We start from the raw sequence: 27,976 nt of genomic DNA on the forward strand, positions 1-27,976 counted from the left end.
GGACCCTGTTCGCTGACCTGACCTCTTTCAGTCATGATTGCTTTCAGCTGATCTGGCTGGCTTAGAAGAAAACCTAGGACTGTAGAGTCCCAGAACCAATCTCTGACCTTCAAGAGAGGAAGAAAGTAACAGGGATCTTCATCAAGAAATTACCTACATGAGGGCCTGGACTCTCCAGCAGTTACAGCAGTTACAGCAGAGGAAAGTTTCTGAAGCAGAATGGAGGGGCTGAGATCCCAGGCTGGGAAAGCAGGATTGTGTCAAGCACTATTTAATCCTTATGTGCTCCCTGCCCCGATCTACCAGCCAGGGAATGACAACTGACTGCGTATAAATACTAGGACTACAGAACCGTGATAAAGGGTTTGTCCAAGGAAAGGCCCTTTCACTATTTTTGTTCTCACAGTGGAAATTGCTATTTTTGATCCAAAGTTTTCTGAAACGCAGCAGTGAGCTCCTGGAGGGTGAGTTAAGTGCTTTTTTGGACAGGGAGGCTGAGACCAAGGCTTGTGTGGTCGATCTGCTGCCACCATGCGGTGAGGGAGCCTGGGAGCGTCTTAGTCTTTCTTGGCTTCACTTGCCTTGTCAGTAAGGTAGGGGCTTATTGTTCCTCTCTGAGGTCCCTTCCTGCTGTGTTTTCTCTGAGTCTCTGAGGAACGGAGATGGTTTTTAACGCTGCCCATGACCTGCAGCTGAGACCTGCCTCTGTGTGTCTCCTGCAGGAGCCTGAGCTGAGTCCACACCCTGGAAGCCCAGAACTGAGGGAACAGATGTAAGAAAGAAAGTCAGCAGGTTTAGGGGATGAGAATAACCACAAAGGACAAGCCATTGGTAAATGAAAACCAAAGAAGGGGAGAATAAGCACAAATTGGGTCAGAGGCTTCAGGGGAAATGGGCAACGCCCATCATCATCCAGACTCTCAGGGAGCAGTGCGAGCTGAGCAGTGGGGACTGAGAGAGAATCTTACTCTCTTGGCTCAGAGCTGGTTGATAGTGAGGGGCAGCAGCAACTCCAAGAGGGGAGGATGCAACCATGAGCCCCCGCCCCAGACCCAGGAGCCTTGACCTTGGGGCTGCCGCAGCAGTGGATGCTCTTCAGGTCAGTGTGGGTTAGAGGGAATAACCAGGCTGGGAGAGGGTTTGGAGACATCCATTCTTTACATTAAACAGCTCTGCCCTAGGTCAGGTGCCAGAGTAAGTGTCCCTTGCTTGTATATGAAGCAGTGATACTAATAATCTTCTTCTGTCCTTACAGTTGAGGGAGGTTTCTCATAGATATTTATTGGGTATTTAATTTTCTTTATATTGTGCTAAGCACTTGGGATTCAGATATTTAATGTCCCTCCAAAGGAACTCAAGCCAGTGAGTGGGAGAACACAAACAGATCATTTCAGAAAATATGGTAGTTCTACCAAACTGAGGTGTTGTGGCAGCCCAGAGGATGGGAGGGTATGTCAAAGGACATTGCTCCTAATGACAGGGGGAACCATAAGAGAAAATTTTCAGGACAGACCAGTCTTCCTCTGAGCTTCCACAGGGGAGGATCCTGGGGCATGCATGGTGTAAAGCAGGTGCCTTTCCAGGGAAGGGTATTTGCAGCATCCTGAGAGAAAGAGCATCCTTACAAGACATTTGGGACAGAAATGTAGGTGAGAGGATTGGAGGTTTGCAATCACTTTTATTCAATCATTGATGAACACTGCTGAGAGGCCCCTCTGTGCTGGGCCCTTAGCTAAGAACCATGAACACAGAGATGAGTAAAATATGATCTCAGCTCTCATAGAATTCTCAGTCTATTGACCGGTGAGTCATAAGAAGTGTAGTGATGGTGGGTTCATTGGAACCAGTGGCCCATGCCACATGAGATGACCTCAGTGGATGGCCTGGTTCCCCTTCTGGTTGTCTCCAACAGCTGGATGACCTGTCCTGGGCCAGTGACCCTGGACTTCAGCCATATTTCAGCATCTCAAGGTACAGTATGCTAACACTTCAGCTCCATGTTGAGTCAAAGCAGTTAACACAGCCAAGGTATTCAGAGGACACTAATGATAACAGTAGCTACTGACTATTTCCTGGCCAGCTGGGGAAATAAAGAAGTAAGTTTAATAAGTCTTCTAAATTTGTCCTTGCCATTGTGATAAATAACTTTATCTTGATAATTAATTATATTATGGCAAATTAATTATAACTTGCCATAATGATAAATAACTTTATCTGGAGTAGAGCAGAGACACAAGCCCTTCAGGACACATGCCTGAGGCAGTGACAGTCTAACTTTGAAACAGTGGAAGACCTAGTTTCAAATTCAAGTTTGCTTTGAGTAGAAATTAACTTTACTTCTTTTTGCATGGCAATGGGGCCAATCTTCCTTAAGTTGCTCCTTACAAGAAAAGGAATCATACTGCTAAGAATTCAGACTTCAGCAGTCATGGGTAAGTAAGGAAGTCTTATAAATCTATTCTAGCCTCCTAGCAAGAAACCAGAAATTTAGCAAGTTCATTGATGTTCAGGACAGTTGTGTTCACTAGATCAGAGGCACTGAGACATGAAGAACAGACCCCCTAGTAAAAGGGAAATAATTCCTTCCTGTCCTAGGACACCACTGCCAACTTCAGGGAAGTGGGAAAACAGCTGCTCACTCTACAGTATGGGTTGCCTTTGTGTCTGGAATGTGTCTGACATCCTGATCCCTGTGCCTATTTCAGGGAGCCTTGGGAGGAGCTCAAATTACTGATGGAATTGGACAGTGCATGGAGATGGTTCAGCAGGACAAGGGTAAGTGCAGGGGCACGGCCAGGTCATACCAAGAGACAATGAGCGGCTCTGATGACGACAAACAAAGATAAAATCAAAAGTTTGTGCTTCGACTTCAAAAACTCAAACCAATAACTAATTTGCTCTTATAAGTAATAACAAGTATTTTTCTATTTACATGAGAATTTAATCTCAAAACAGAAAACAGAAAAATATTAAGTCCAGGGCATAAAACCTAAACCATAGCTTATATTTATTCTTTCTAAATAGAGCTGACAGTAAAATCTTCCTCATGAAACATAAATTGTGATTATAAAAAGGCAAAAGTCTTAGTGAGAATCATTGGTATTCCACAGAAGAGTGAATTAAACACAGCAAAAGGAAGACTCAGGTCTCATACTTCTCTTGCATATTCCAAAGTTCCAGGGAAATTCCAGGTGATAGAGGTTATTTCCCATACTGTTAAAGCAAGGTTGCAGACACTTCTGAATTTTGGTCCCAGTACACTAGGAGGGCACACCTCTGTCCTGGAAAATAATACAGGAATGAATACTCTTCCCGTGACTCATTCTGGTCATTCTTCCAGCATCACAAAAACCAAAAAGTAGAAATATGGCCAAACACATGATTAGCCATCCCTCTTGTTCAGGTTTCTTAGCTGATTCTTATGGATAATAGCATTACCTTAAGGATTATAATGAAGATATGATGTCCAAATATGTGCACAGTTTTGAGCAAAATGCCTGGTACAAATTGGTCAATGAATAATTACTGAATAATTATATGAATATTTACTGAACTTATGGATCCTATGAATAATTACTGAATAATTGTTTGATTGCTTTTATTGGCAGTGCTCAAAATTCATCCCTGTGTGACCTCAAGTAAGCCACATAACTTTGTGATCCTGCAGTTTCATCATATTTAACATGAAAAAAACTTGACAGATTTTCATTCTGCCACAGAATGTCAGGTCTCTCAGGCACCAGGAAATACATTGACTTAAAGCCTTTGATACATCTCAAAGCAGTATCCTTATGCAGTATAGTTGGAGGATGGTGGGGGCTGTAGAGAGGGATGCTTTCAAATGGGATTGATCCAGTCCTTCTTCCTTCACTTCCACATGAATGCTGGGCAGCCCAGGGTCACACCCACTGCACCCTCAACTCAGGCAAGTCCAGCAGCCAAACTGAGGAGACCCGGGCTACAGAACAGTCTCTCAAGTTCCAGGCTCACAAAACCTAGGTGGGAATGAAAGCTGAGAAAGTGAGGAGGTGGTTCAGGGGATCACTCTCCCCTACTCGTTCCTCTCACGTCAAACTCGCCTTCTACTGCACAGCAACACTGAGGATCACCAAATACCAACTACTAACACCAAGACCGTGACCTTGATGTTGCCATGTTCTGTTAGTGGAAAGCAACCACACATCAGTTGTGTTAGTCCAACTCAGAAAAATATATATCAAGCAATATTCCGTAAGAACTGCTCATGGCCCTGTTCTTTTCAATATATGGGAGAACTAAAGGAAAACAACAAAATAGTATCAGGTTTGCAAGACTTCCCAAGACAGATGGTCACACGTGTTTTCAGGAGCTCCCTATATAAACGATTTTGATCACTTGATACCTTGAAAAGAGTTCTTGTGGGCCCAGAATGACATCCATAAGTGACAAGTATGAAATGTAGTGTTCAGTCACATTAAAAAACAAATCATCCCACATAGAGGAAGAGCTTTGGATGTAGGAATGTCAAACTGGTCTTAAATGTAATGAAAAACCAAGCTGGTGCCCCAGTAAGAAAAAGAAATCAACAAAACAATGGGATGCAGCAAGAAGAATACTGAGACAGGAAAGAAAACATTAAAAAAAAATGAATTATTCATTCACTTTCTAGTGGATACAGAGAAAACTGCAGAAGACCCACAGGATATCATGGCAGTTTAAAAGTTTGATATCTTACACCGTGGAAAAGCCTTAAATTCTATTTTAACGTCAGAGAAGGTGGAGTGACTGGCTTCATGACTACCATTTAGAAAATATAACCTGTTGGAAAACTATTTCTGCCTTGATGATTTTATACACACAAGAGATGAACAATGAGGAAGATGCTTAGATGTATTGGGAAAGAGATGGGTCTGTGGCATTGTCACAAGGGTACACATATACTGAGAGTGAATGCTGAAGGAAAGGCCCCCATCGGTGGTGACCTCAGGTGTGACCAGGGCGCCTGTGTTTCAGCAAAGCCTGGGCAATTGGAACGCAGGGCTCCTAAGATTCCATGACACCCCCACCTTCTAATTCTGTTATTGCAACTGCAGACCGTTACCTGGCACGCCGGCTGCCACCTCCCTCACTCTTGTCAGTCTGAGCTACAGGCAGTGCCTTCAGCTTTGAGCTCAGGCGTCTCAAACCTTGTTTTTGCAATTAAGGACTCTAAAGTGCTGTGGAGTGATCACGTTTTTCTCAACAGTAAGCTAAGAATTTTCGTTACTGACATCCCTCAGTCCTGATTAAACCTATTTGATTTCACCAGTTTTTAACCCATCATGTGTTTGGGTTTCTTCTCCCCAGTCCCTGGCTCCACTTCTTCTGCCACAAACATCAGCATGGTGGTATCTGCCGGCCCTTCGTCCAGTGAGAAGACAAGAGATGAACATTGGAGAAATCAACGAGAAATTGCGCCCCCAACCGGCAGAGAACAAACAGCAGTTCAGAAACATCAAAGAGAAATTTCTTGTAACTCAAGTGGCCTACTTCCTGGCCAACTGGCAGAAGAAATACTGTAAGTTCGATAGGCTCACCATCACGAAAGTGATGAATGATGTCCTGTCTTCTCTCTGAGAAACTAAATGCTCTCTCCATCAAAAATAATTTCATCTTTCCTGTGTTTCTAGGAAAATAGAAATGGGTATTTTAACATTTTGTTAAAAATGGAAGACAGAGGCAGAAAGTATTTAGCAACTTTTCCATGTTTGCAGTCAGGTGAGGGTGGGATTAGAGTTAAAAATCCCAGTTCTTGATTTCTGACACAGGCACAGCACCACCTGTTTTCTCAGCAAGAGGCTAAATTGTGTTACTAGAGTCCTCTCTGTACCACAAAAGATTCTGCAGACAAGTAGCATCTAGTCTGTTGGTCTAAATATGTGGGACTCATGAACTTCCACTCAGTTCAAGTCTCTGTTGAGGCCCAATAGGCAAAGCTCTGTTCTGGAGACCCTGGGGGAAACATGGTGTTAGTACATAGTATCCGCTCTGAGGAGCTTAAAGAGGACTCTGCTCCTAATAGAACCTGTGGTATCTATAAGTGACAGCAACAAGAGCAGGGAGTACCCTTGTGAGAGGGAAGTCCTGTTTCCTAGGGCATTGGCTCTTGTTCCTAAAAAGGAAGAAAGACGGCACCCAAGACTTTGTGGAGGTAGCAGTGTGTAGAGCAGGGACCCCAGGCCAGTGTCCTGGGCTCCACCCAAGTTGCTTGTCTTCTCTGTTCCTCAGCTTCTTCATCCGTCCGTAGGGTACTATAATAATCCCTACCTCTGTAAATTGCTGCAATGAATTACATGACCTATTTCTTGTAAACTTCCTGGAACAGTTGTTGGCACAGAGTAAACACTATTAGTTCTTCATTCTACTGTTTCTAACTTAACAAAAACTCGATTAGTATTTGGGCATATTTCCTTCATGGCCTTATGGTCTTATGCCTCATATTTTATGCAATTTATCCAGATAGTATTTTTAAAATCTTTGACATAGTTGTGCCTGAAATTCCCAATAAAAGGGAAACTGTCAGTCCCATTGTCCTAGGGGCCTTACCGACTCTACGGAAAATCACTTCATGGCCCAGTGCTGTGTTTACAGAGGCTGCAAGCCTTGGGAAAATGGCCCAGGATTCAGAGTCAGACCTCAGGGGCTGTGAATTCGGACTCCACTTCGTTGTAGTTGAATCATCTTGTCAACTTAGTTGGTGTGCCCTTGAGTTTCTCTTTCTTCATCTCCAAATTTTGGAGGTTCAGATGCCAGAAAGTCGGGAGACCGAAGAGTAAAGATGTGGAAATCCCTGCCTAGAGCCTGGTACTGGGGACAGTTTTGTCCTTGGGATGGACCTGCCTCCTGCCCTGTAGGCAGTGACCACAGCAGCATGTCCAACCTTCCACTGAGGCAGGCGTGTCTGTCTTTTCTCAGAGTATGAAGAATTCAAAGACCTCATAAAATCTATGCTGAGGGATGAGCTGCAGTTCAAGGACGAGAAGCTTGCAGAGCAGCTTGGGCAAGCTGAGGAGCTCAGGTGAGGGGGCCCCGTGGGGGCAGGCAGGTGGGCAGGTGTGTGAATCTCTGAAGTACAGCGGCTCAGCGGGGAGAAGTAAGAGCTAAGCTGGGCCAGGGGAAGGGCAGGAATTGCCACGGCAGGCTCACGACACCCAAATATTTATCAAACAGAGAACAAGGATAATAATAAGTTATGGGTTGCAGTTGTTTCTCAGAGCCTTGTTTTCTCTTTTTCAAACAAGTAACTGTTGAGGTGAAACTTGCATAACGCAAAATTAACCAAAGGAGTGGGAGCCACCCAGCAGCATTCAGTGTACTCAAAATGGTATGCCATCACCACCCCACTTACCCTTAGTCAGAATCACCTCCTGACGGACTGCGGCTTCTCATTCTTTCACTCAATCAGTGTTGCCTTCTCGACCCTGTCATTCTTTTCTTCTTTCGTCTTTTCAATTCTCCCCATCTGCACCTAGCCTCATTTCTGTACATGGCTTTGTATCCAGTCACTACAAAATACACTATGTGTATTTTCATATGGAAATGTCGATGGCCAAAGTGAGGAACTGAAAGGATGTCTTTTTGAAACTGATTTAGAAAGACCTACGTTTGTTTACAGAAGAGAAATATGAATGCAACATTGTCGAGGATATTTCAGTTGCACTCTCTGATATAGAGGAAGCCTGTAAAAAAATTTCTTTTTTTCTTGGCCACAGGCATTTCCCCAAACATGTGCTGACCTTCTGCTTGGAGGTCTCCTTGGGGACATTGTCTCAGAGATCTCTGTGGCAGTATTAGAACTGATCACTCATCCTTTTCCATTATTAAATTTTCTCTACTGTCTCACCTTAGGCAATATAAAGTCCTAGTTCACTCTCAGGCACGAGAGCTGGCCCGGTTAAGGAAGAGATTACAGGAAGGGAGAGATGCCTCCTGCTCATTGAATCAGCATCTCCAGGCCCTCCTCACTCCAGATGAGCCTGACAACTCCCAGGGGCAGGATATCCGAGAGCAGCTGGCTGAGGGCTGCAGGCTGACAGAGAACCTCATCCACAAACTCAGCCCAGGTAAGGTGGCCACAGGCCCTGATGACACAAAACCCCAGGCTTATGAGAGGCTACAGACCTCCATACCTCCACAATGACAGTTCTATCGGTGGTTTTTTTTCCACTAAACATATGTGGCCATGACATGACCAGGACTTCCTGGGTAAGAACAGAGATGGGAAACCCATGGGATTGGAAGTCACAGTATTGCAGATGTCCCTCCTTCCTTGATGGAAGGTGGTCTTTGGAACAAGAGGCAGCATCTCTCCAGTTTTAAAGGACAAGAAGGAGGCTGTGACAGGAGGGCGCTTGTTAGAGTGAAAAGAGCTCTGGACTAAGAATGGAGGTTCCCAGGCTTTATCTTCAGCAATGTCCTTAGTAACTGTCGGTGAGTGATTGATTTATCCTTCCTGGGTTTCTCCCTCTCTATCTGCAAAGGCAGGCAAGTTGTCTCTTGCAAGTGTCTTTAGCATTCAAATGTGGGAACGCTTACGACTGCTTTTCAAAATGAGATGAAGCTCCTTGCCGTGTGGTGTTGGAGAAGGCACTTGATGTGGGGGCATTTGGTGGTAGGAAGTGCTTCAGACTGGAGCACTCCCCATGGAGAGAATGTCCCTGAATAACACAGCAGAAGCCACTTGATGGGCCTGTGAAGTCCCCTGATGGACAGAGGATTGTGGGACAAGTTTGTTTGTCCTCTCCTAAGAGAAAGAATTAGTTTCGAAATGCGAACTGTGACAGGACACCAAGCCTGTGCCTGGGAATCAGATCTGTGGCAGGACGGCAGAGACAGATGCCAAAGTCCAGAGAGAGGCTGGACAAGCCTCCAGTGATATGGGGACCAAAAGATGGTTTCAATATTTGGCCACATCTTGATGGTGGCCCTCCAGATCAGAAATGCATTGCCTGATGGATTAGGAAACCGTGCTAGGGCATTTTGTTAAAGATAAAACATGAGAGCTTTCAGTTGAACGGTGACCCATGCCTAGATGTTCACTTGTCTGCGCACATTGGGCTGACTGTGCTTGCAGAGTGTGAAGTGGGAAATATCTGAATGAACACTCCTGTATTTACAGAAAATCATGAAGATATAGATGACGATGTTTACATTGAGGAGGCTGAGAAAGTGCGGGAATCACGTGCCCCTAGGTAACAATGAATAATCAGGAGCAATAATGGGTGGTAACATATGAAAAAGATCTAGGAGGCACAATCTCTCTGGCATCTACATTGGGCCAATAGCCTGCATTACCCTGGCCACATTATGTTAAATTCAACCCAGCTTAGACACAGGGTGTGGCAGCTGTTATGGTTCTGTGTGTGTGCTGAGTGTCATGTCTGTACCATACAGGGACAGCTGAGTCTCCATCCTCCTCAGCTCCTATCTGCCCAGTGCAATGAACACCAGCAGCTGTCTTCCTCTTTGGCTCCCATAGCAGCCATGCTCTGTTGCAGAGAGTGGAGGAGTGCCTGTTCCTTCTTAAAGGGAACCTCCTGTTTGCTTTCTGGGACCACTGTCTTATGCCTCCTGTCAAAACTAGCTAGGACTCCCTGTGGTCCAATCCCTCTCTGTTCCATCTTCTGTCATGTCTGTGTCACCTGGCTCATCAGGGAGGTGCAGAAGCCTGAAGAGAAGCAATTCCCTGAGGACTTACTGGACGAATGTGCTCTCACTTGTTCAAATAGCCACCACCCTTCTGACTCCAGCCAGCCTCACAGGAAAACCAAAATCACATTTGAGGAAGACAAAGTTGACTCTGCGCTGGTTGTAGACAGTGAACCCTCTCATGATGAAGGGGAGGAAGCTCTAAACATTCTCCCAGGTAGCCTCTATATTCTTTGTCCCTGGTACCTTTGTCTAGGCTGAGAAAGATCAACTCTGAAGATAGGCTCTATACACACAAATTGGTTTGAATCAAAAACTAGAATGGGATACTAAACACATTTATCAGGGAGTTTTCCTCTCCTCCTCTGCCCATGTCATGCTTCTGTCTCCCTGGGCCCGGTATCAAGTTACTGGACCCCAGGCAAGTGTGACAAACTCATAGTCACCTGAGTGCAGGAGGTGAACAGGAGGTATACAGGAGGTATCTGTCAGGCCTCCCAGTTTTGATTCAGTATCTCTCATCACGTGTGATTATTCATCTGTCCCTAAACAATGTCCATGGAGTTTCTATTCCCTTTTAAGGAAACTGGCAGCCTTGCCTTTGTATTTGGAGATATTGTTCCCCAGGTTTCACTGCTCTCAGCTTCAGTCTTGATCTCCTTGAAGTCAGCTTGCGTAGCTGCACAGTCACCTTGAAACCAGGATGGAAACATTTCTTCTTTACCTTTCTGATATGTTTCCATAAAGTAAGGCTGGGCCCTGGTTCTCTACCCCATCAATGGCTGATGTGATGTTTCTTTGTAGCATCGCAGATTCTTTTTTTTTTTTGAGATGGAGTCTCACTCGGTTGCCCAGGCTGGAGTGGAGTGGCATGATCTTGGCTTACTGCAACCTCTTCCTGCCGGATTCAAGTGATTCTCCTGTCTCAGCCTCCTGAGTAGCTGGGACCGCAGGTGTTCACCACCACACCTGGCTAATTTTTGTATTTTTAGTAGAGACGGGGTTTCACCATATTGGCCAGGCTGGTCTTGAACTCCTGACCTCAAATGATTCACCTGCCTTGACCTCCGAAATCACAGATTCTTTTTAAAGCAAGAGTTGTTAGAATTTATCTATCAGCCCAGTTTCATGTATAGACGCCTCTAAACATTCAATGACCATGTTACCTGGTGAGATAAGTCAGTACTGCAGCAAGACTCCCAGAAAAGAGTTTGACCAATTTTGGGGGATTTTTTGGGAAAAAATTTTGTTTAACTTTGCACAGACTCAAGCAGGGAATATGGCGTTATGGTCTACCCGTAGAGGGAGATTTTGGCCTGGGGATCTGGAAAGCAGGCTCATCTACTTTTCACCAGCCTTAATGTAGGGCACCCTAGATTATTCCTGTCAGAATCCACATTCTTGCACTGAAAATATTCATGTCCTTGTGCTGTGACTGGACACTGATTTGGTCATACGTGAAGTGTGATTTGCTTAATGTGACCTGCTTCTCTGAATTTATTTACAGAAAATCAAAGTGATCATGAGGAAGAGAAAGTAAAAGGGCCAGTGCCCCCCAGGTAATGCTGTGGAATTGTGGGCTGTTAGTTCAGTAGTGACACCTGGAGACTGCAGATCCAGGGAAAACAAGGAAGTGATGAATAGAACTATTTCTTCCATTTATCCAGCTACAAATTGTCCTTATTAACAATGTTGTGGGTTATTTGTAGCACTTGTATTGGTTTTAATTTCACAGTCCTCTCAAGATAGGAACCTGCAATCAGACGAACCAGGTGAACTAACCAAACAGGGATTTCCTGGTATCACTAGTTCTCTTCCATGTGTTTAAATCCAGGGAGAGATGCATATATGCTTTCTGCCCATTTTTTGTTAGTATGTTTGCTAGTATTTGTGCAAGAGAAGAAATTCAAAAAATAAACATATTATATCAAAATATTGGAAAAAGAGGGCCCTTAATACCCAAGATCTGTGTGTCTGCAGTGCCTCAAGAGCTCTGTATGCTGCATGTAAAATTCAACACAATTTATGCAAAGTAGTTGAAGCCCTGTGTCAGTTCTCTGTGCTGCAAGTCATGATGATAGTTTACAGGGAGAGTCTGGGTGCCCTGAAGTGGCTCATCTGTGGCAAATGTACTGAGCACATGCTGCTCGTTTTTGCTCTGTCCCCAGGGCAGTCACCCTCCACCCTGCATTTAGAACATAGTTTTTTTTTTCTCTCTTGAAGGAAAAATGGCTTTGCTTTCTGTGACCACTCTATTCTGTCTCCCGTCAGATCAGCTGGGAAGCTTTGTTGTCCAATCTCTGTTGGTTTAATCTTCTGTCATCCCTGTCCTGCCTGGCTCATCAGGAATCTGCAGGAGTCTGAAGAGGAGGAAGCCCCCCAGGAGTCCTGGGAAGAAGGTTATTTGACTCTCTCAAGTCCTCCGGACATGTCTGCCTTCTACCAGTCTTACAGGAGCACATTGCACTCATTAGAGGAACAGCAATTCGTCTTGGCTCTTGGTATAGAGAGTGAGTACTCCATTGTGAAGGTGATAAAGCTCCAGTTTGTGTCCCAGGTAGACCCCATAATCTTTGGGTCTTGCTCCCCTGGCTGGGCTGAGTTGTCATCACTGTGGGCTGGACCTATATATCAATGTAGATTTCAATCACTCTGGAGTCGAGTCTGAAGCACCGGCATGGGGTAGATCAGTGAGCTTTGCTCTCTTCCTAGTCTTAGGCCATGCCTGTGGCAGCCTAGACCAACTGTCAGGACATTGAACTCAAGGCAGGTGTGGCAAACTCACACCAAGCTCTGCAGCACATGCCCAGGAGTTGTCTGTCAGATCAGCTCATCTGAATTAAATGTCTCTTGCCAGCTACAAAGTTCCTTATGAGTTTCATTCCCCAAATATGTCTGTGCAGTTGTCTACCTGGCCAAGGCCACTGTCACCCTTGTCTACCTCTCAGTGGAAGATGTGACCCAGGTTTCACTGAATTTATCCCCATTTTCTGTGTCTTCTAAGTTGGCTTGTTTTAGCTCATCTTTTCATTGTCTTGCTGGTATGTTTTCTAGATAAATGACTGACTTTTCACTCACAAAAGCCATAATAGCTGATGCTTCTGTGTAGCACCAAGTCTCATTTTGACTCAAGAGCTGGTAGATTGCACCCATACTTGAAATCTCAGTGTCCACAATCTCGTAAACCGTCAAATCCTGGGTATTTGATGAGAAAAGGCTGAATATTGCCATGTCTCTTCTACAAAGTGATAGAACTATTTGCCTACAATCTATTGGAAAAAAATTGCTCATTTGTGTGCACAAACCTAGGACAGAGCACACTGGGAAGATGACATACCAAAACAGGGGAATTTTGCCCCAGGCTCAGGAAAGGAACCAAGCCGGTTCTCTCAAGACTTGACCTCAGGCCTCCTAGATTATTTCTCTCACACTGAGAAGACTGGATGTCGCTGTGTTAGGATTGTACAGAGGAATGTTTCTGTGTCTGGGGGAAACTGCTTAATGTAAGAGGCCCTGTCTGAATTTATTTGCAGGACATCAGTGTGATCATGTGAAAAAGGAGGATCAACAGGCAACACGTCCCAGGTGAGTCTGAGAAATTGTGGACAGTTAATTTGGTGTTGACACCTAGAGACACCAAGTCTAGGGAAAACAGAACATGCTGAAAATAACGATTTTGTCTTTGCAGCCAAGCCTGAATTCCTCCTACAAACATTGCTGTTGGTTTTCGCTGCAGTAGATGTTTAGGTTTCCATTTCTTCCTCCCCTTATCATTTACTCACCTAGTGAAGGTTGACCATGCCTTAAAAGCTGTATTCTCATGGCTACTGCATGGAAACTTGAGCACATTTTATGCAAAATTATTGAACCCACTCTTTTCATTATCACTGTATGCTGTGTGTCATGAGGACACAAACACAGAGTGTCCTTTGACTCCCTCATTGGTGTGTCACCTGGCCAATTCACTGAACTCTCTTTGTCTGTCTCTCTCTCTTTCTCTGTCTCTGTCTTTCTCATTCAACCTTTTCTACCCAGCCCTGGTCTATCCCAACATGAAGGCAATACTTTGTTAGCTCATTAATGGATCTATCCTTTTCCTTTTTTAACCACTTCCTTATACTACCCATGACATCTAGCTGGGGGTCTGTGGTGTCTGATTTTTCCTGGCTTATTCATTAGTTTCTCCTGCTTCTCCAGGCTCAGCAGGGAGCTACTGGAAGTAGAAGAGGCTGAAGTCTTGCAGGACTCACTGGATAGATGTTATTTGACTCCTTCCAGTTATCTTGAACTGCCTGACTTATGCCAGCCCTATGGAAGTGACTTTTACTCATTGGAGGAACAGCACATTGGCTTGGCTATTGATGTGGACGGTGAGTAACTTACTATGAAGGTGATAAGACTCCACCTGATCTTCCGGATAACGGTCATATTCTTACACTAAGTGGCCCTTACTTAGAGCTGAGAGATGTTACTGCCACAGGCAGGACCTATAGGCACCTGTAGGTTTGAATGAAACTCTAGTTCCAGTTGGAAGCTGAGACATGGAATGGCTCAGTAAGCATGGCTCTCTTCCTAGTTTCAGGCCATGCCTTTGGCCACCTGAGCCCGCTCTCAAGACCTTGGACCCAGGCAGATGTGACAAATTCACACAATTGTGATTTTGACTCATGGGTTTGTAGATTTCCTCCTTCATTTTAGTTTCGGTGTTTAAAATCCTTGCAACCAGGAACAAGCTGGGTATTTGATGAGACAGCGCTGAATACTGCAGTTTTTGTCCTAGAAATCATTTGGGGCATTCGCTTTAAATTGATTGGAAAAATATTGCATAACCGTTTGCACAAACTTGGGACACATGATATTGGGATAACGATCTACCAGAATAGGAATATTTGACCCGTAGGCTCAGGGATGAAAACCAAGGAATCTCTATCATGACAGACCCTCAGGCCTCATGAAGTATATCTGTCACAGTGTCCTCTTCTTATGCCAAGGAGACTGATGTTCCTGTTTTAGGATTGGACAGTGGATTGTTACATGAATAGGGGAATCATCTTAATGCGTCTGTCCCTGTCTGACTTTATTGCAGAAATTGAAAAGGATCAAGAAGAGGAAGAAGATCAAGACTCACCATGCCCCAGGTAACTTTGAGTAATTGTGGACATTTAACTTATTGTTGACATCTGGAGATGCCAGATGCAGGGAAAACAGAACATACCTGTTCATTCATTCAGCCAACCATGAAATAGCCATATTAGCAATGTTAAGATTATCAATGTGGAATAATTATTAAGCAGGATATTAGTTAATATTAATATTATTGGTCAATATTAATAAAGTTGCCTCTTTTCATTTTACAGCTGTATTTGTTTCTCTTGTTAATTCCTTCAAAATTGTACTAGTCTTTATTCAGTTGACTTGGTTGAATGAATCAGTCACATTTTCTGCAGTTTCCTTTTCACTTTAAGTCTTTTTGGCTTAAAGTGAACTTGAGATGCTCATCTGATGTCTGCCTCTTTCCCTTTATATTTGCAAATATTTGGGAGCAGGGATATGAATACAAATAATTTATATCATGCTAAAATTTTGAGAACAAGAGATGTTTAGGTCACGGTAAAACTCTATCAGTCTATGAAGACACAAGTTCCTGTCGCATGTGCTGTGTCATAGCTCTTTGGTACAGGGATCGTTCCGTCTCCTTCCTTTCCAGCTCACTGTCTACCCAGGGAATTGAGCACCTGCTGCTCCCTCTCTCCTGCTGGAGATAGAGGATTGTTCACTTTCGGAGGGGACTTTCCTTTGCTTCCTCTGGCCCCTCCTGTTGGCCGCTCTGTAGAACTAGCTGGGCACTGTGGTTTCTCTTCCCTTTGATGTTTATCTTCTGTGTTCTTCACCCACCAGGCTGAGCCCAGAGCTGCCAGAGGTGGAGGAGCAGGACGTCCTGCAGGACTCTCTGGATGAAGTTTACTTGACTCTTTCACTTTCCCATGACCCGTCTGATTGCCAGCAGCCTTATAGCAGCACATTATCCTCATTGGAGGATCAGCTTGCCTGCTCTGCTCTGGAGGTAGCCTGTGAGTACTCCAGCCTGAAGGTCACAAAGCTCCACTGTTCTTGCAGGAAGCCTTTATATATTGTTTCCTCTAATTTGTGCAGGTGAGATGGATCATCTCTGCAGCCAGGCCCTGTAAATTCAGAGTGTTTTTTTTTTTTGTTTGTTTGTTTTTGTTTTTGAGACGGAGTTTTGCTCTTGTTGCCCAGGCTGGAGTGCAATGGCACGATCTCGGCTCACCGCAACCTCCGCCTCCCGGGTTCAAGTGATTCTCCTGCCTCAGCCCCCCGAGAAGCTGGGATTACAGGCATGCACCACCACGCCCGGCTAATTTTGTATTTTTAGTAGAGATGAGGTTTCTCCATGTTAGTCAGGCTGGTCTCGAACTCCCAACCTCAGGTGATCCGCCCACCTCGGCCTCCCAAAGTGCTGGGATTACAGGCGTGAGCCACTGCGCCCGGCCAAATTCAGAGTGTTTTGAATCTCGTTCTTGGATCCAGTTTTAAGCTTAGACATTCAATGGGTGGAACCCCTTTTTCTTGTGCCAGGTGATTCCTCTGTCACCCGAACCCTTCTCACAAGAGCAGCCTGTAGATATCCAAACAGGCCAGAGAGGGGAATGATGAGGGATCATTGCATACTCTTGGCCACAACAGCTCACCTGGAGAATTTTATATGACAGACTTCATTCCTTAAGATAGGGCATCTCTCTTTTCAGACATTATGTTGAGCAGTGCCCTTCTCATCATATATCCTAAGCAGCGCCCTTCTCTCTTCTCTGGCCATCCACCTGTGCCGGCAGTTTCCCCCCGTTATTTTGGAGGGCTGTTTCATGATTCCTGTGTTTTAAGCCAGATTCTCCACTACATCCTCTAAGGTGGCTTCCCTCCACTGAGGCAGTTAGTGTCCCTTCCTCCATGCATGGCCATGGCTTGCATCCTCTGTAGAGCCCCGGTGGTTTCTTTCATGTGTGGGTTTGTAGTCCCAATCATGTGTCGTCTCAGTGCTATGTTCCCATGTAAGCCATCAACAACTAGTGTCCCTGATCAGGTGCTGGCCTAACTGATGAGCAAAGCATAGTGGTTCCCATCAGCATGATCTCCAGCAAACCCCTCCTGTGAACAAGTGCCCCTTGAGGTTGCTGTTTCATAGGGTGTGTAAGGAAAAAAAACAATTTTCTTTTCTTCTCATTCATTCTGTTTTTTTGTACCATTATTCTGGGAATTTCATGTGGATTGTTAGTTTTACCCATCAAAACTCTTGTAGAAGCAGCAAGTACTCTGTAGTGTCCCCCATCTGAATATTTTGTCATGAGAGTAGTGACCGAAACTTTTCTCCTCCATTCTATTTTGATCAGTAAGCACCTTTCCTGCTGGAACCATCCTCTTTCCTGTTTTTCTTTTTTTTTTTTTTTGAGACGCAGTTCACTCTTGTTGCCCAGGCTGGAGTGCAATGGCATGATCTTCGCTCACCGCAACCTCCGCCTCCCGGGTTCAAGCGCTTCTCCTGCCTCAGCGTCCCGAGTAGCTGGGATTATAGGCATGCACCACCATGCCCGGCTAATTTTGTATTTTTAGTAGAGACAGGGTTTCTCCATATTGGTCAGGCTGGTCTTGAACTCCCGACCTCAGGTGATCCGCCCGCCTCGGCCTCCCAAAGTGCTGGGATTACAGGCGTGAGCCACCATGCCCAGCCCGTTTTCCATTTCTCCTTGAGTTTCAAAGAAGCAAAGGCTTTTGTAGGATCACAGCAATTTATTTATTTATTTGAGACAGGGTTTCACTCCTTTTTTATCTTTTTTTCTTTTTTTTATTATACTTGAACTAGTGTACATGTGTACAACGTGCAAGTTTGTTACATACGTATACACGTGCCATGTTGGTGTGCTGCACCCATTAACTCGTCACTTACATTAGGTATATCTCCTAATGCTATCCCTTCCCCGTCCTCCCACCCCACGACAGGGGTGTTTCACTCTTGTTGCCCAGGCTGGAGTGCAGTGGCGTGATCTCGGGTCACTGCAACCTCTGTCTCCTGGGCTCAAGTGATTCTCCTGCCTCAGCCTCCCAAATAGCTGGGATTACAGGAACCTGCCACCATGCCTGGCTAATTTTTTTGTATTTTTTTAGTAGAGACAGGGTTTCGTCATGTTGGCCAGTCTGGTCTTGAACTTTTGACCTCAGGTGATCTGCCTGCCTCGGCCTCCCAAAGTGCTGGGATTACAGGTGTGGGCCACCGCACCCAGCCCACAGCAATTCATAAAATGAAATAAAATACACATCGCCCTTGCACCTGTTGTATGCCTTGCCCCTTGCCAAGCAAGCTCTGTCCTTGCTATAACCCATTCAGTGCTCATGGGGCACTCGCAAGTGGGCAGTGGCATCTCCATGTTACAGCTGAGGATGATGAGGCTCAGCAAGTTCTCTTTGCTTGCCCAGGATGCCCCGGCTAGTCACAGTGAGAACATGGGCTCCATGTCTGCCTGATTCCATGGTGCAGTTGCTATCATTTCTCTGCAGTGGGATCTCTCAGAGACTGAGCTAGGATGAATGCTCAAGCCTTTTCCCTTTGTAGCAAATTTGTTGGAAATAATTTCAAGCTGAAACACAAAATTTTCTGGTCTGGTACAAAGAAGTCCTGTAGCCCCTCACGTGCATAACCCAGTGATAAATACCTTGGTGCACTTTGTCTGTGAGCAGAACCAGTGGCTCCTCCAGTCCCTCCAGGGGAACCTGCAGCTCCAGAAGGCTCTCAGGGAATGAAAGATGCTGGTCTCTTCTTACCCTGTATCACTTGGGTTTCTGCTCTCAACATGGCAGTCTTGGAGCCCTTGTAAAGTTACTGGGCTCTGTCTCAGAACCCAGCCAGAACCAGGCTCCCATGAGGAGGAAGGGAAATGCTCAGACACATGTCTCAGAAATGAGATGCCTGTGATGTGGGCCAGCTCTGACAGGGCATCATGAAACATGGGCCAGGAGAGGCCACATTCATCCATGCAGACAGGCTGAGATGCATGAATGCACTGTCCCAGTTATACCAGGAGGCATCTGTGTGTGGGTTCCGATGATAACCTGTGAAGAGTCTGTACTGTTCACAGCTGTGACACCAGCAGTGGTGCTAGAGTTGATGTGCTCCACCCATCCTCTCGCTTCAGGGAAAGTCACAGTAGACTCAGTGAGAATACAACCTAAATGATAACTTGATCACTTATTGAGGACTTTTCCCCACCTGCTCAACTAATAATATGTACAGAATTTCAGAAGTTAGAGAACAAGTTTTTTGTTTTCTCCTGAAAATGCAAACAATATTCAAAATATAAGTTTAAGAAGACTTAGTATTCTGAAAAAGAGAGATGAAAAGACCTAACGAAATTAAGTAGTTAGAATGAAAAATATTCCTAGACATTGATTCTAAATAACATATGCAGAGAACAAGAACGGGAAGCCTGGGTTTGACCAGCCTTCCCCAACCAGATTTGTTGTTTTGAGATGTTTCCCCGTCTGTCCAATATGAACTACCATGAAGTCGCATTGAATGTCCTAAGTGATGGTTAATGATCAGTAAACTGTGCCCTTAGCAACTAAAGAGGCCATAGGAGGCAGGGCGAGAGACTCGGGGCAAAGACCTAGAAGCTGGAAGGCACCCCATGCAGGTCTGTGCCAGGGAGGGGCCAGCCTGACTCCAGGGAAGAATCTGTATGAGGGAGTGTTGGGAGGTGATGCAGGATAGGAAGGTGGGGCAGAAGTTAGAAGGAGCACAAAGGCAGGGCAGTGGAGAGTTTTCAGAAGCAGAGTAGGGACGTGGAAAGAACAGGACTTCTTGGCAATAAAATTGCTGAGACAATTGCTAGTGTGAAGATGGCAGAATCAGAGATAGCAGTTGGGGGCATGTATGAAGCCAGGCATCAGTGATGAATCTGATACAGTGTACCCTCGGGAAGATGAAGGAGAATAGATACATGGAAGGCATTTTGAAGAAAACTTAGAGAAACCTTGGTGAGAAAGAGGATGTGCAGAGAGGAAGAGAGAGAGGAGCCCTGCAGCAACGTGGATCAGGCCCTGCGGGCCCCGTCCCTCTTCTGAGACTCATCTGGACTGGTGTGAGGCCACTGGAAGTCTTTCCTTAGTTCACTTTCTGAGAGTGTGATTTCCTCTCCCTGTGGAAATAGCAATAATTTTTATGAGGGGGTGCTGCCCGGACCCCACTGGAGGAGTGGGTAAGATGAGGATTGTGCTCAGTGTTATCTCCCTACAGAACACATGCTGATCTGTAACACCTGTGGCCCCTAAGTGTCCGTGAAGGGACTGGGTCCCTCTACAACATTGCTTATGGCTGCAGACACCTACTATATGGCAGTAAGATGTATATGTGTGGGCAGGTGGTGAAACAATTATAGGCAATGGAAATTCAAAATGTTTCAGAACTCTAAAAGGTTCGCCTCATGTAGTATTTGGTCTATGGCTGGGGGCCCCAAACCCCCGGGACTGTGGTCAGTTACCTGTCCTGGGCCTGTTAGGCACCAGGCCACAGAGCAGGGTGTGAGTGGCCGGCAAGCGAGCATTCCAGCCTGAGCCCCGCCTCCTGTCAGATCAGCGGTGGCATTAGATTCTCATAGAAGCGCAAACCGTACTGTGAACTGTGTATGCAAGAGATCTAGGTTGTGCGCTCCTTATGAGAATCTAATTAATGCCTGATGATCTGAGGTGGAACAGTTTCATCCCAAAATAATCCCCCTGTTTTCACGTCCGCCACCCCTGGTCTGTGGAAAAATTGTCTTCCATGACAATTTTTTGCCCTGGGGCAAAAAATCTTGGAGACTGCTGGTCTACAGTGTCCCAAAACCCTTTCCTATGGTTCCTTCCCAAAGCCTGGAGGCTCTGAGTCCTCCCCTATTCTTATACTCCTGTGTGTTGAGAAAAACAGCATTTCCTATGCTCTGAAGGCTCTCCAGAACATTCTTTCTAGGCTGCAGGATAGAGATTAATAACAACAGAATAATTGGCATGGCCTTGTTAGCCAATCCAAAGCCTTCTGGGCTGAAGTGGGGGGTTTTCACTTCAGGGCCATCCAGCCTGGGTACCTTCCATCTCAGCATCCCCAGGCACAGACAGGAAAGGTGACATCACCCCATTTACATGATGTCTGTCTTTGTGGCCTGGATCACTGGGTGGCTCACCTCAGAGGCGGGGACACCAGGGATTGGTGTTCTGGGCATGATTAAGAAAGGGAAAAGTGAGAGCGTTCCTACTGATGCCCCTTCTCCTTTCAGCTGCCACCCAGGTGGCCTGTCCTTATGGGTCTTGGAGTGGAGACTTGAGCCACCACCTGAGAGAGGTGCAGGCTTCACAGGCACAGCTGGAGCCAGGAACCCTGGTGCCCAATTGTCTGCCACTGCAACTGGATCAAGGGTTTGACTGTGGCTATGACTTAGCCAGGCGGGGCATTTCCTCCACCACCTGCAGCTTCACAGCCAGCGCTGATCCTGCGAACCAATGGCCCTTCCAAGGTAGGGCAGGAAAGGGGACCAGGAAGCTCGAATGCGGGTGTTGGTGATCATGGTGCTGTGGGGGAGGAGGCAATGAGGTCTCTTTGGGCTCCCTCTGAGTCAAGCAGAAATCCACAACGTTCCAACCCAGTGAGGCGAGAAAGAGCCTGGGGTTTAGGATCAAATCTGCTCTCAGGTCCTGGGTTTAACCCTTACTCATTATTCACCTCGGCCAAGTCATTTGTGCTGTTGGTCTTTACATCTCAGTTCTGCCACCTGAGAGACCTGAAAAATAATATCTACATTCAATTATTGTTGATAACATTAATTATGATAATTTCCAAAGGGCTAATTCAATAAAAATTGCTCAATAAATCTATGAATAGATGTTATCTAATTCTGTTATCTTTCTGGTAAGTTAGCACTTAGGAAGTGACTTCACATGCAGTTTCATCTGAGGAAGAGTAACTGTTAGGATCTCTACTTTCTAGGGACCCCTCTTCCTGTGTTGTCTTAGAAAGTCTCTTTTGCCAGTTTTCTTCCTCTTCAGCATCCCTTTTCAAGTCAACTTTCCCCTATCAAGCACTTTCAGTAACAACCTATTAGGCACATTCAGTAATAGTGCAAACCCTGGGCCCACAAGTCAGTCTCCTGACATATCCAGCTTCTTGCTCTGTTTCTTCCCCTCGTTTTGAAATAAAGGAATAAAAGGGCAACCTTCTCATGGAAAATGTACAAATCTGTGTCTTTTCTGAAACTCCAGTTAGTTCATCATCTCCACTCACGTCCACGGCCATGTCCTCAGTTTCCTTCTCCCAGGGATCCACTTCTGCTCAGATTTCCTTAAAACCCTGGGTCGTGTTCATCCTTACTCTCCGTCCCACTCAATGTCTCCTCCTGGAGCCCCTGAGGCTGCCTGGTGCTCATCTGTCAGGCAATGCCCTCAGCTGAGGAATAAGGAGACCCACATCCTCAGGAGGAGGGAGGGTCACCTGAGGTAATGAGCACCATCCGGTCCGTGGAGAGGACACATGGAAGACGCTCAGTGAGTGTCAGGGGATGCGTAGTCCCTGACACGTGCTCTGATAACTTCGAGTATTTAAACTGATTTCTCACTGATGTCTCTTTGCCTCTCCATGGATTCCCACACCCCCAGTCAGGACTCACCCCGCTGGCTCCAACACTCTCACCTGCTGGCTTTCCCAGGAGTCCAGAGCACTAACCAGGCTCCAGGCAAGAGGACAGAGTGAATGCCTTTTGTTTCATTCTCCTTTACCTGATGACTTCTCCCTGCTGTCTAATAGGACATTTGTTTCTCACCACGTCTTCTCTCTCTCATTTGTCTTATTTTTCTTAATGTTTTTCCAATTTCAGTGGACCAGATTATAATGTTAGTGATTATAATGTTAATTCTACATCTTCCATATCCCTATGTAATAATTTCTTCCAATAGATTTTTATATACAAATATATGCATTTATGTCATTTGTCATATACATTATGTATATTTGGCATGTATTTTTAATAAAATGTAGATATATGCAATATACATATCTGTATGATCATTTCATCAATATCCCATGTTTAGTCTTCCAATTCTTTTCTTTCATATGTTCATTTAACGTTGATTTTGCTTGATTTTTAGAATCTCCTCTCTCCCAAAACACAGCCTGTATCCAGTGTGACTTCCTTGCCTTTGCCTTATCTACCTGGAAGCTATTTGTGTTTATTAATCCTAAGTTTCTTGAATATGTTTGTCAATTGGGATCACCTTTTCCTCCTGGCAATCTTGTAATTCCTGGGTGATGCATGAAAAATCAACAATGCAGAAAATACCAAAATGTCTTTCTTGGCTTCCCTTTGCCCCTTGGACTTTCTTGTCCGAGGCCACTTTCCTTCTCTGATGTTCCTCTTGGGTGGATGAGAAAGTCACAGTAAGATCATGGATGACAGTGAATGCTGTTGGGTGTGGTTTCATTTTCAGAGCTGGGTTTAGAGCCTTCCCTTGGAATGAAGAACCCTCCCCAGCTGGAATGTGATGCTCTTGAAGGCTCAGGTGACAACACACATGAGCATCAAGTCATTTGCCACATTCATGCCTCAAGTGTCCTGAAACTGAAGATGATCAAAAGGAAACTGCTGTTCAGCAAGTGGAGACTGGCATACAGATTCCCTGGCCTGCAAGCTTAGGGTACAAAGGTAATCACATGTATGGCTGTTAGCTGCACTCGCTCCATATTTCTGTCTATGATGACAGCTCATTCTCCCATTGCTTTTCTCTTCCCTATTTGTTCTCTCTTACCTCTGTGTCTCACGGGCTGCCACCCTACCAAGACCTTCCATTCCCATCTGCTCTTTGCTCTCTGAACTCTGCTCTGTTTCCACTGCTACTGTCTTGGGAGTCCCTCTCCCTTCAGAGTTTTGTTGGTCTAGATATTGAGAATGTTGCTAAAATGCCTTAAGGTGTAACTAGGTGTGGAATCAACTTCAGGGAATTGGGAAAATAAGTTGGGTTACAATCCTCACTCTTTCTTTGCTAACTCCATGTAGACTCTCTTGTTTTTCCTTTCTTTCCTGAGCCCCTTGAAAAGAATACTTATGATTATATTTCTCTTTTTTCATGTTTTATTTGTAACCAACCAAACTAGCAGCAATGAAATCATATTTCTTTGTAAAACTTTACTCCTGTCCTAGCCAAGGTGACCCAACAGCCTCTCATGACTGTTGAGACCTCCAGACTGGAGTCTTTTTTCTCCCTCCTTCCAAATGCTATTGAAAGGGCCTGAGGCTGGGCTGTAGTTCCCAGGTGGTCAATAGCAACTCATGTGGCCTTAGTTTAATCTTAGCCCTGTGGCATTACTGATCCTCTGTTGTGAAAGGCAGAACTGGACATGGATGTGGTCTGAGGTCCCTGCTACTTCTCACATCCAGGATTCTTTCCATGGCCCTCCCACTCCTCCTTTAAAAGACTGGGACATGGAGGTGTAAGGGGGTGGGTTTCTCTGCAAAGGGTCCTCTCCTTCTGCAGCCCTCTGTTTCTGAGCATGCATGGTTGATGCTGAGCACATCCTCACTGGGAGATGTGAAAAGCAATCGCTTTGCTTCAAACAGAGCTAATCAGGAAGAAAGGTACTGATGTTACCAGTTGCTGGTAGGGCATAGGTGGGGTCCCTACATTCTGCACCCCAGGCTGACTGGAAGTTCTGGGGTTTTCTTCTCACTTGTGGATTGCACCTGCCACTTCTGCCAGCCTGAGGCTCGCCCTTCAGCTGGTCCTCCTAGCAGGAGCTCAGTTTGCCCCTGGGTTATCACCACTTAGCAGTCCCTCCAGACTCAGCCAGACAGGACCAGACAAAGATGCTCATTTGATGTTTTTCTCCCTCTCCCCTACAGATACCAAATACTGCTGAAAGGATGAAAAGGATGAAAGGGTGTCATCAAAGTAGTTTTTTCACTTGATGAAAAAGAATAAAACAGCAAAACAAGTTCAAGATCAAACCCAACACCACAAGGATCCTTTGCTGAGGAGTGAACTTAAGACCACGAAATGCTCTTGATGATTTTAACCCACTAGGCCCCTTTGATTTGAGAAGCCACATCCTTCCCCCTCCAACTGCGATCAATTGTGATCAGTACCTAAAGAGACCAATCTCAGATGGACAAACAGCATTCAGAGGCCGTAACCCTTCTTCTCTCAATTCCTATCCTGTAGAGAGAGAACAGGAGTCAGGACCTGCTGGCAGGAGACAGCATGTCACCTAGGACTCTGCCGGTGCAGAGTATGAACAATGCCGTGTTCTTGCTGAAAATGCTTAGCCTGAGTTTCATAGGAGGTAATCACCAGACAACTGCAGAATGTAGAACACTGAGCAGGACAACTGACCTGTCTCCTTCACACAGTCCATGTCACCACGAATCACACAACAAAAAGGAGAAGAGACATTTGGGTTTAAAAAGAGTAGAAAGATAATGTAGCTACACTTGTTTAGTTATTTTAAACCCAAAGTATTTCCTCATCTTTTTGTTGTTGTCATTGGTTGTGGTGACATGGACTTGTTTGTAGAGGACAGGTCAGCTGTCTAGACCAATGGTCTACTTTCTGAAGTTGTCTGAAAACGTCCTTATGATTAAATTCAGCCTAAACATTTTGCCGGGAACACTGCAGAGTCACTACTGTGAGTTTCCTACCTCAGCCCATCTGCAGGCAGAGAAGGTCCAGTTTGTCCATCACCATTATCATGATACTAGGACTGGTCACTTGGTTAAGGAGGGGTCTAGATCTTTCGTTTGTAAAGACACCTTATTTATAATTAATTTGGAAAGTGGCTTGAAAAAGTATCAATATTGTGTATTCTAACGATCTTCCTCTGAACATTTTATCATCAGTTAATCACCCCTGCCTGTGTCAGTTATTATATTTATGTTTGTACATTGGAAATTTTCTATCTCAATGATTAGCATATACTTGTTTTTGCTGGTATTCTGTCATAAAAAGTATATTTCCTGCACAAATTTTAACTTTCATCCCAGATTAATTTTAGTCTATTAATGTTAGAATATAAGTTTTGCTCTTTGAGGAAGACGCGGTCATAGGTGTCACGATCCTGTTCCTGGCTCACCGCTCTTCGCTCTCACGGAGGAACAAGTCGGTAAGGAAGCTGCGTAGCAGCCATGGCTTTTAAAGATACCAGAAAAACACCCATGGAGCCGGAGGTGGCAATTCACCGAATTCGAATCACTCTAATCAGCTGCAATGTAAAATCCCTGGAGAAGGTGTGTGCTGACTTGATCTGAGGAGCAAAGGAAAAGAATCTCAAAGTGAAAGGACCAGTTCAAATGCCTACCAAGACTGCGAGAATCACAACAAGAAAAACTCCTTGTGGTGAAGGTTCTAAGACATGGGATCATTTGCAGATGAAAATCCACAATCAACTCATTGACTTGCAGAGTCCTTCTGAGAGTGTTAAGCAGATTACTTCCATCAGTATTGAGCCAGAAGTTGAGGTGGAAGTCACCATTGCAGATGCTTAAGTCAACTATTTTAATAAATTGATTAAGAGCTGTTAAAAAAAGAATGTTTAAGTTTTAAATCTGTTTAATTAAAAGGTTTTTGCCTATCACTCTGGCCTAGCGGATTTTTTACATATAATATTTTAAGCTTTTACTATTATGTTTGGTTTTGGTGGATAAGAATATGGATTAATAAAAACATTCTTATTTCCCTGTTTATATCTAAACTCTTACATATTTTAGTCTATATTTACCCTATGTTGTAGAGTGTATTTACTGTATTTCCTTGTCGATGTGATTTGTTTTCTTTGTGTGTTTGTGTGTGCCTTTTGTTTATTTAGGATGGGTTGTATAGCTCATGTTTAACAGTGCGCTAAAAACATTTTAACATCACTAGTCCCCTTTTAACTTGACACACTTCTAATATATGGTTTATAAATGTTAAATTATATCTTCCAACTTCAAATTTTTGTCACTATGACAATCAAATACATTCTTTTCCTCTTCTCTAACCTCTTTACCTGCCATTTCTTACAGTGTTAGTTCAACTCAAGCATATACCAGTGACAGCCTGTGTTTCCCACCTTGTCTCCACCTTGGCTTTTGGTTTAGATCCACAATCAAATATATGCTCACGAGCTATGCAAAAGTGCATGTCCTAGGCATCACTTGTTGAGAGGAATTCATCCTTAACAGAGTCCTCATGAGGGAATCAGGTCTCACTGAGTTTTGCTTACTTCATCACCTTCTCCCACTACCTCGGTACATGGATCACATCACTGGATATAAGGTACTTGCCAAAAATGATTTTTCTTGAGATTTTAGGAAATATTGTCTTACTTTGGGTACAGGCATGATATGTGTTCTCATTCTGGGATTCTATTTTGTTCTACCAGGACCTCTAATTTCTGTCAGTTACTTCATTCGTTCTCTTCACCACGAATCTCCACAGGATGATTCCTTTGTCCAGGCCTCCCCATCTCCCAGCAATTCTGCCTTTCCGAGATTGGCACCTCTGGTCCTCTGCACTCGTTAATTTCAATTAGGAAACCACTAATTCGTTAAGTTTTAAGAGTTAGTTTGAAATTCAGCTATTATCCTATCCGAATTCTTCAAAGGCAGAACTTCAATGGTATAAAAAAGGAGACAGAATTATGTAATAGAGCACCCCTATAATCACTGGCCAGCTTCAACAATTATCATTGAATAGCTGAACTTTTAAAACTACAAAACTTCGTACTTAACCTATGTAATGTGTGTGTACATATATATTAATATACATGTATGTATATGTATATGGCATGTATGTGTGTGTGTATATATAAATTTGGACATGAGATTGTGGAGGCGGAAATTCCTAAGATGGAAAGGCGGATATCCAGGAAAGCATTGGATGAGGCCCACCCACCACAGGGAGGGCAATCTGCTTCACTTAGTCTGCCTATTCTGGTGTTAATGTCATCCAGAAACACCCTCCAGCACACACCCAGAATAAAGGTGAACCAGATGTCCTGGCACCCTGGGGCTCAGTCACAGTGACACACACAATTAACCATCACACAACTCCTTTGTGATATGTGTGATTTTCACATTTTTCTCCCAATCTGTAGCTTATCTTTTTATTCTATTAACAGTGTCTGATGCTGACCAAGAATTTTTAATTTGTATGAAGCTGAATTTATCAGTGTTTTCTTTAATAGTATGTGTTGATGTGATAACTAATAATACTTTGCCTAACTCCACATCATGAAGATTTTCTCATGTAT

At 44.6% G+C, this 27,976-nt stretch overlaps 1 protein-coding gene and 1 pseudogene across 1 annotated transcript in view; both read left to right on the forward strand.

Annotated features, from left to right (window-relative positions):
- The window catches only part of LOC134733892 (neuroblastoma breakpoint family member 6-like), a 42,419-nt gene extending 17,477 nt beyond the window's left edge, over positions 1 to 24,942 (forward strand). Inside the window, 18 exon segments of the mRNA XM_063624756.1 lie at positions 1,913 to 1,971; positions 2,706 to 2,775; positions 3,609 to 3,638; positions 5,326 to 5,393; positions 5,395 to 5,536; positions 6,934 to 7,036; positions 7,867 to 8,081; positions 9,137 to 9,209; positions 9,672 to 9,883; positions 11,174 to 11,225; positions 12,013 to 12,176; positions 13,200 to 13,251; positions 13,864 to 14,036; positions 14,753 to 14,804; positions 15,565 to 15,737; positions 20,985 to 21,221; positions 23,185 to 23,399; positions 24,594 to 24,942. Of these exon segments, the coding sequence (XP_063480826.1) occupies positions 2,751 to 2,775; positions 3,609 to 3,638; positions 5,326 to 5,393; positions 5,395 to 5,536; positions 6,934 to 7,036; positions 7,867 to 8,081; positions 9,137 to 9,209; positions 9,672 to 9,883; positions 11,174 to 11,225; positions 12,013 to 12,176; positions 13,200 to 13,251; positions 13,864 to 14,036; positions 14,753 to 14,804; positions 15,565 to 15,737; positions 20,985 to 21,221; positions 23,185 to 23,399; positions 24,594 to 24,659 (2,052 nt within the window). The 5' untranslated portion in view covers positions 1,913 to 1,971; positions 2,706 to 2,750 and the 3' untranslated portion in view covers positions 24,660 to 24,942.
- A 244-nt stretch (positions 24,943 to 25,186) lies between these two features.
- LOC134733894 (small ribosomal subunit protein uS10-like) lies at positions 25,187 to 26,254 on the forward strand (annotated as a pseudogene).
- The last annotated feature ends 1,722 nt before the right edge of the window (positions 26,255 to 27,976 follow it).

This window comes from Symphalangus syndactylus, chromosome 12, assembly GCF_028878055.3.
Source record: "Symphalangus syndactylus isolate Jambi chromosome 12, NHGRI_mSymSyn1-v2.1_pri, whole genome shotgun sequence".
Taxonomy (NCBI): Eukaryota; Metazoa; Chordata; class Mammalia; order Primates; family Hylobatidae; genus Symphalangus; species Symphalangus syndactylus.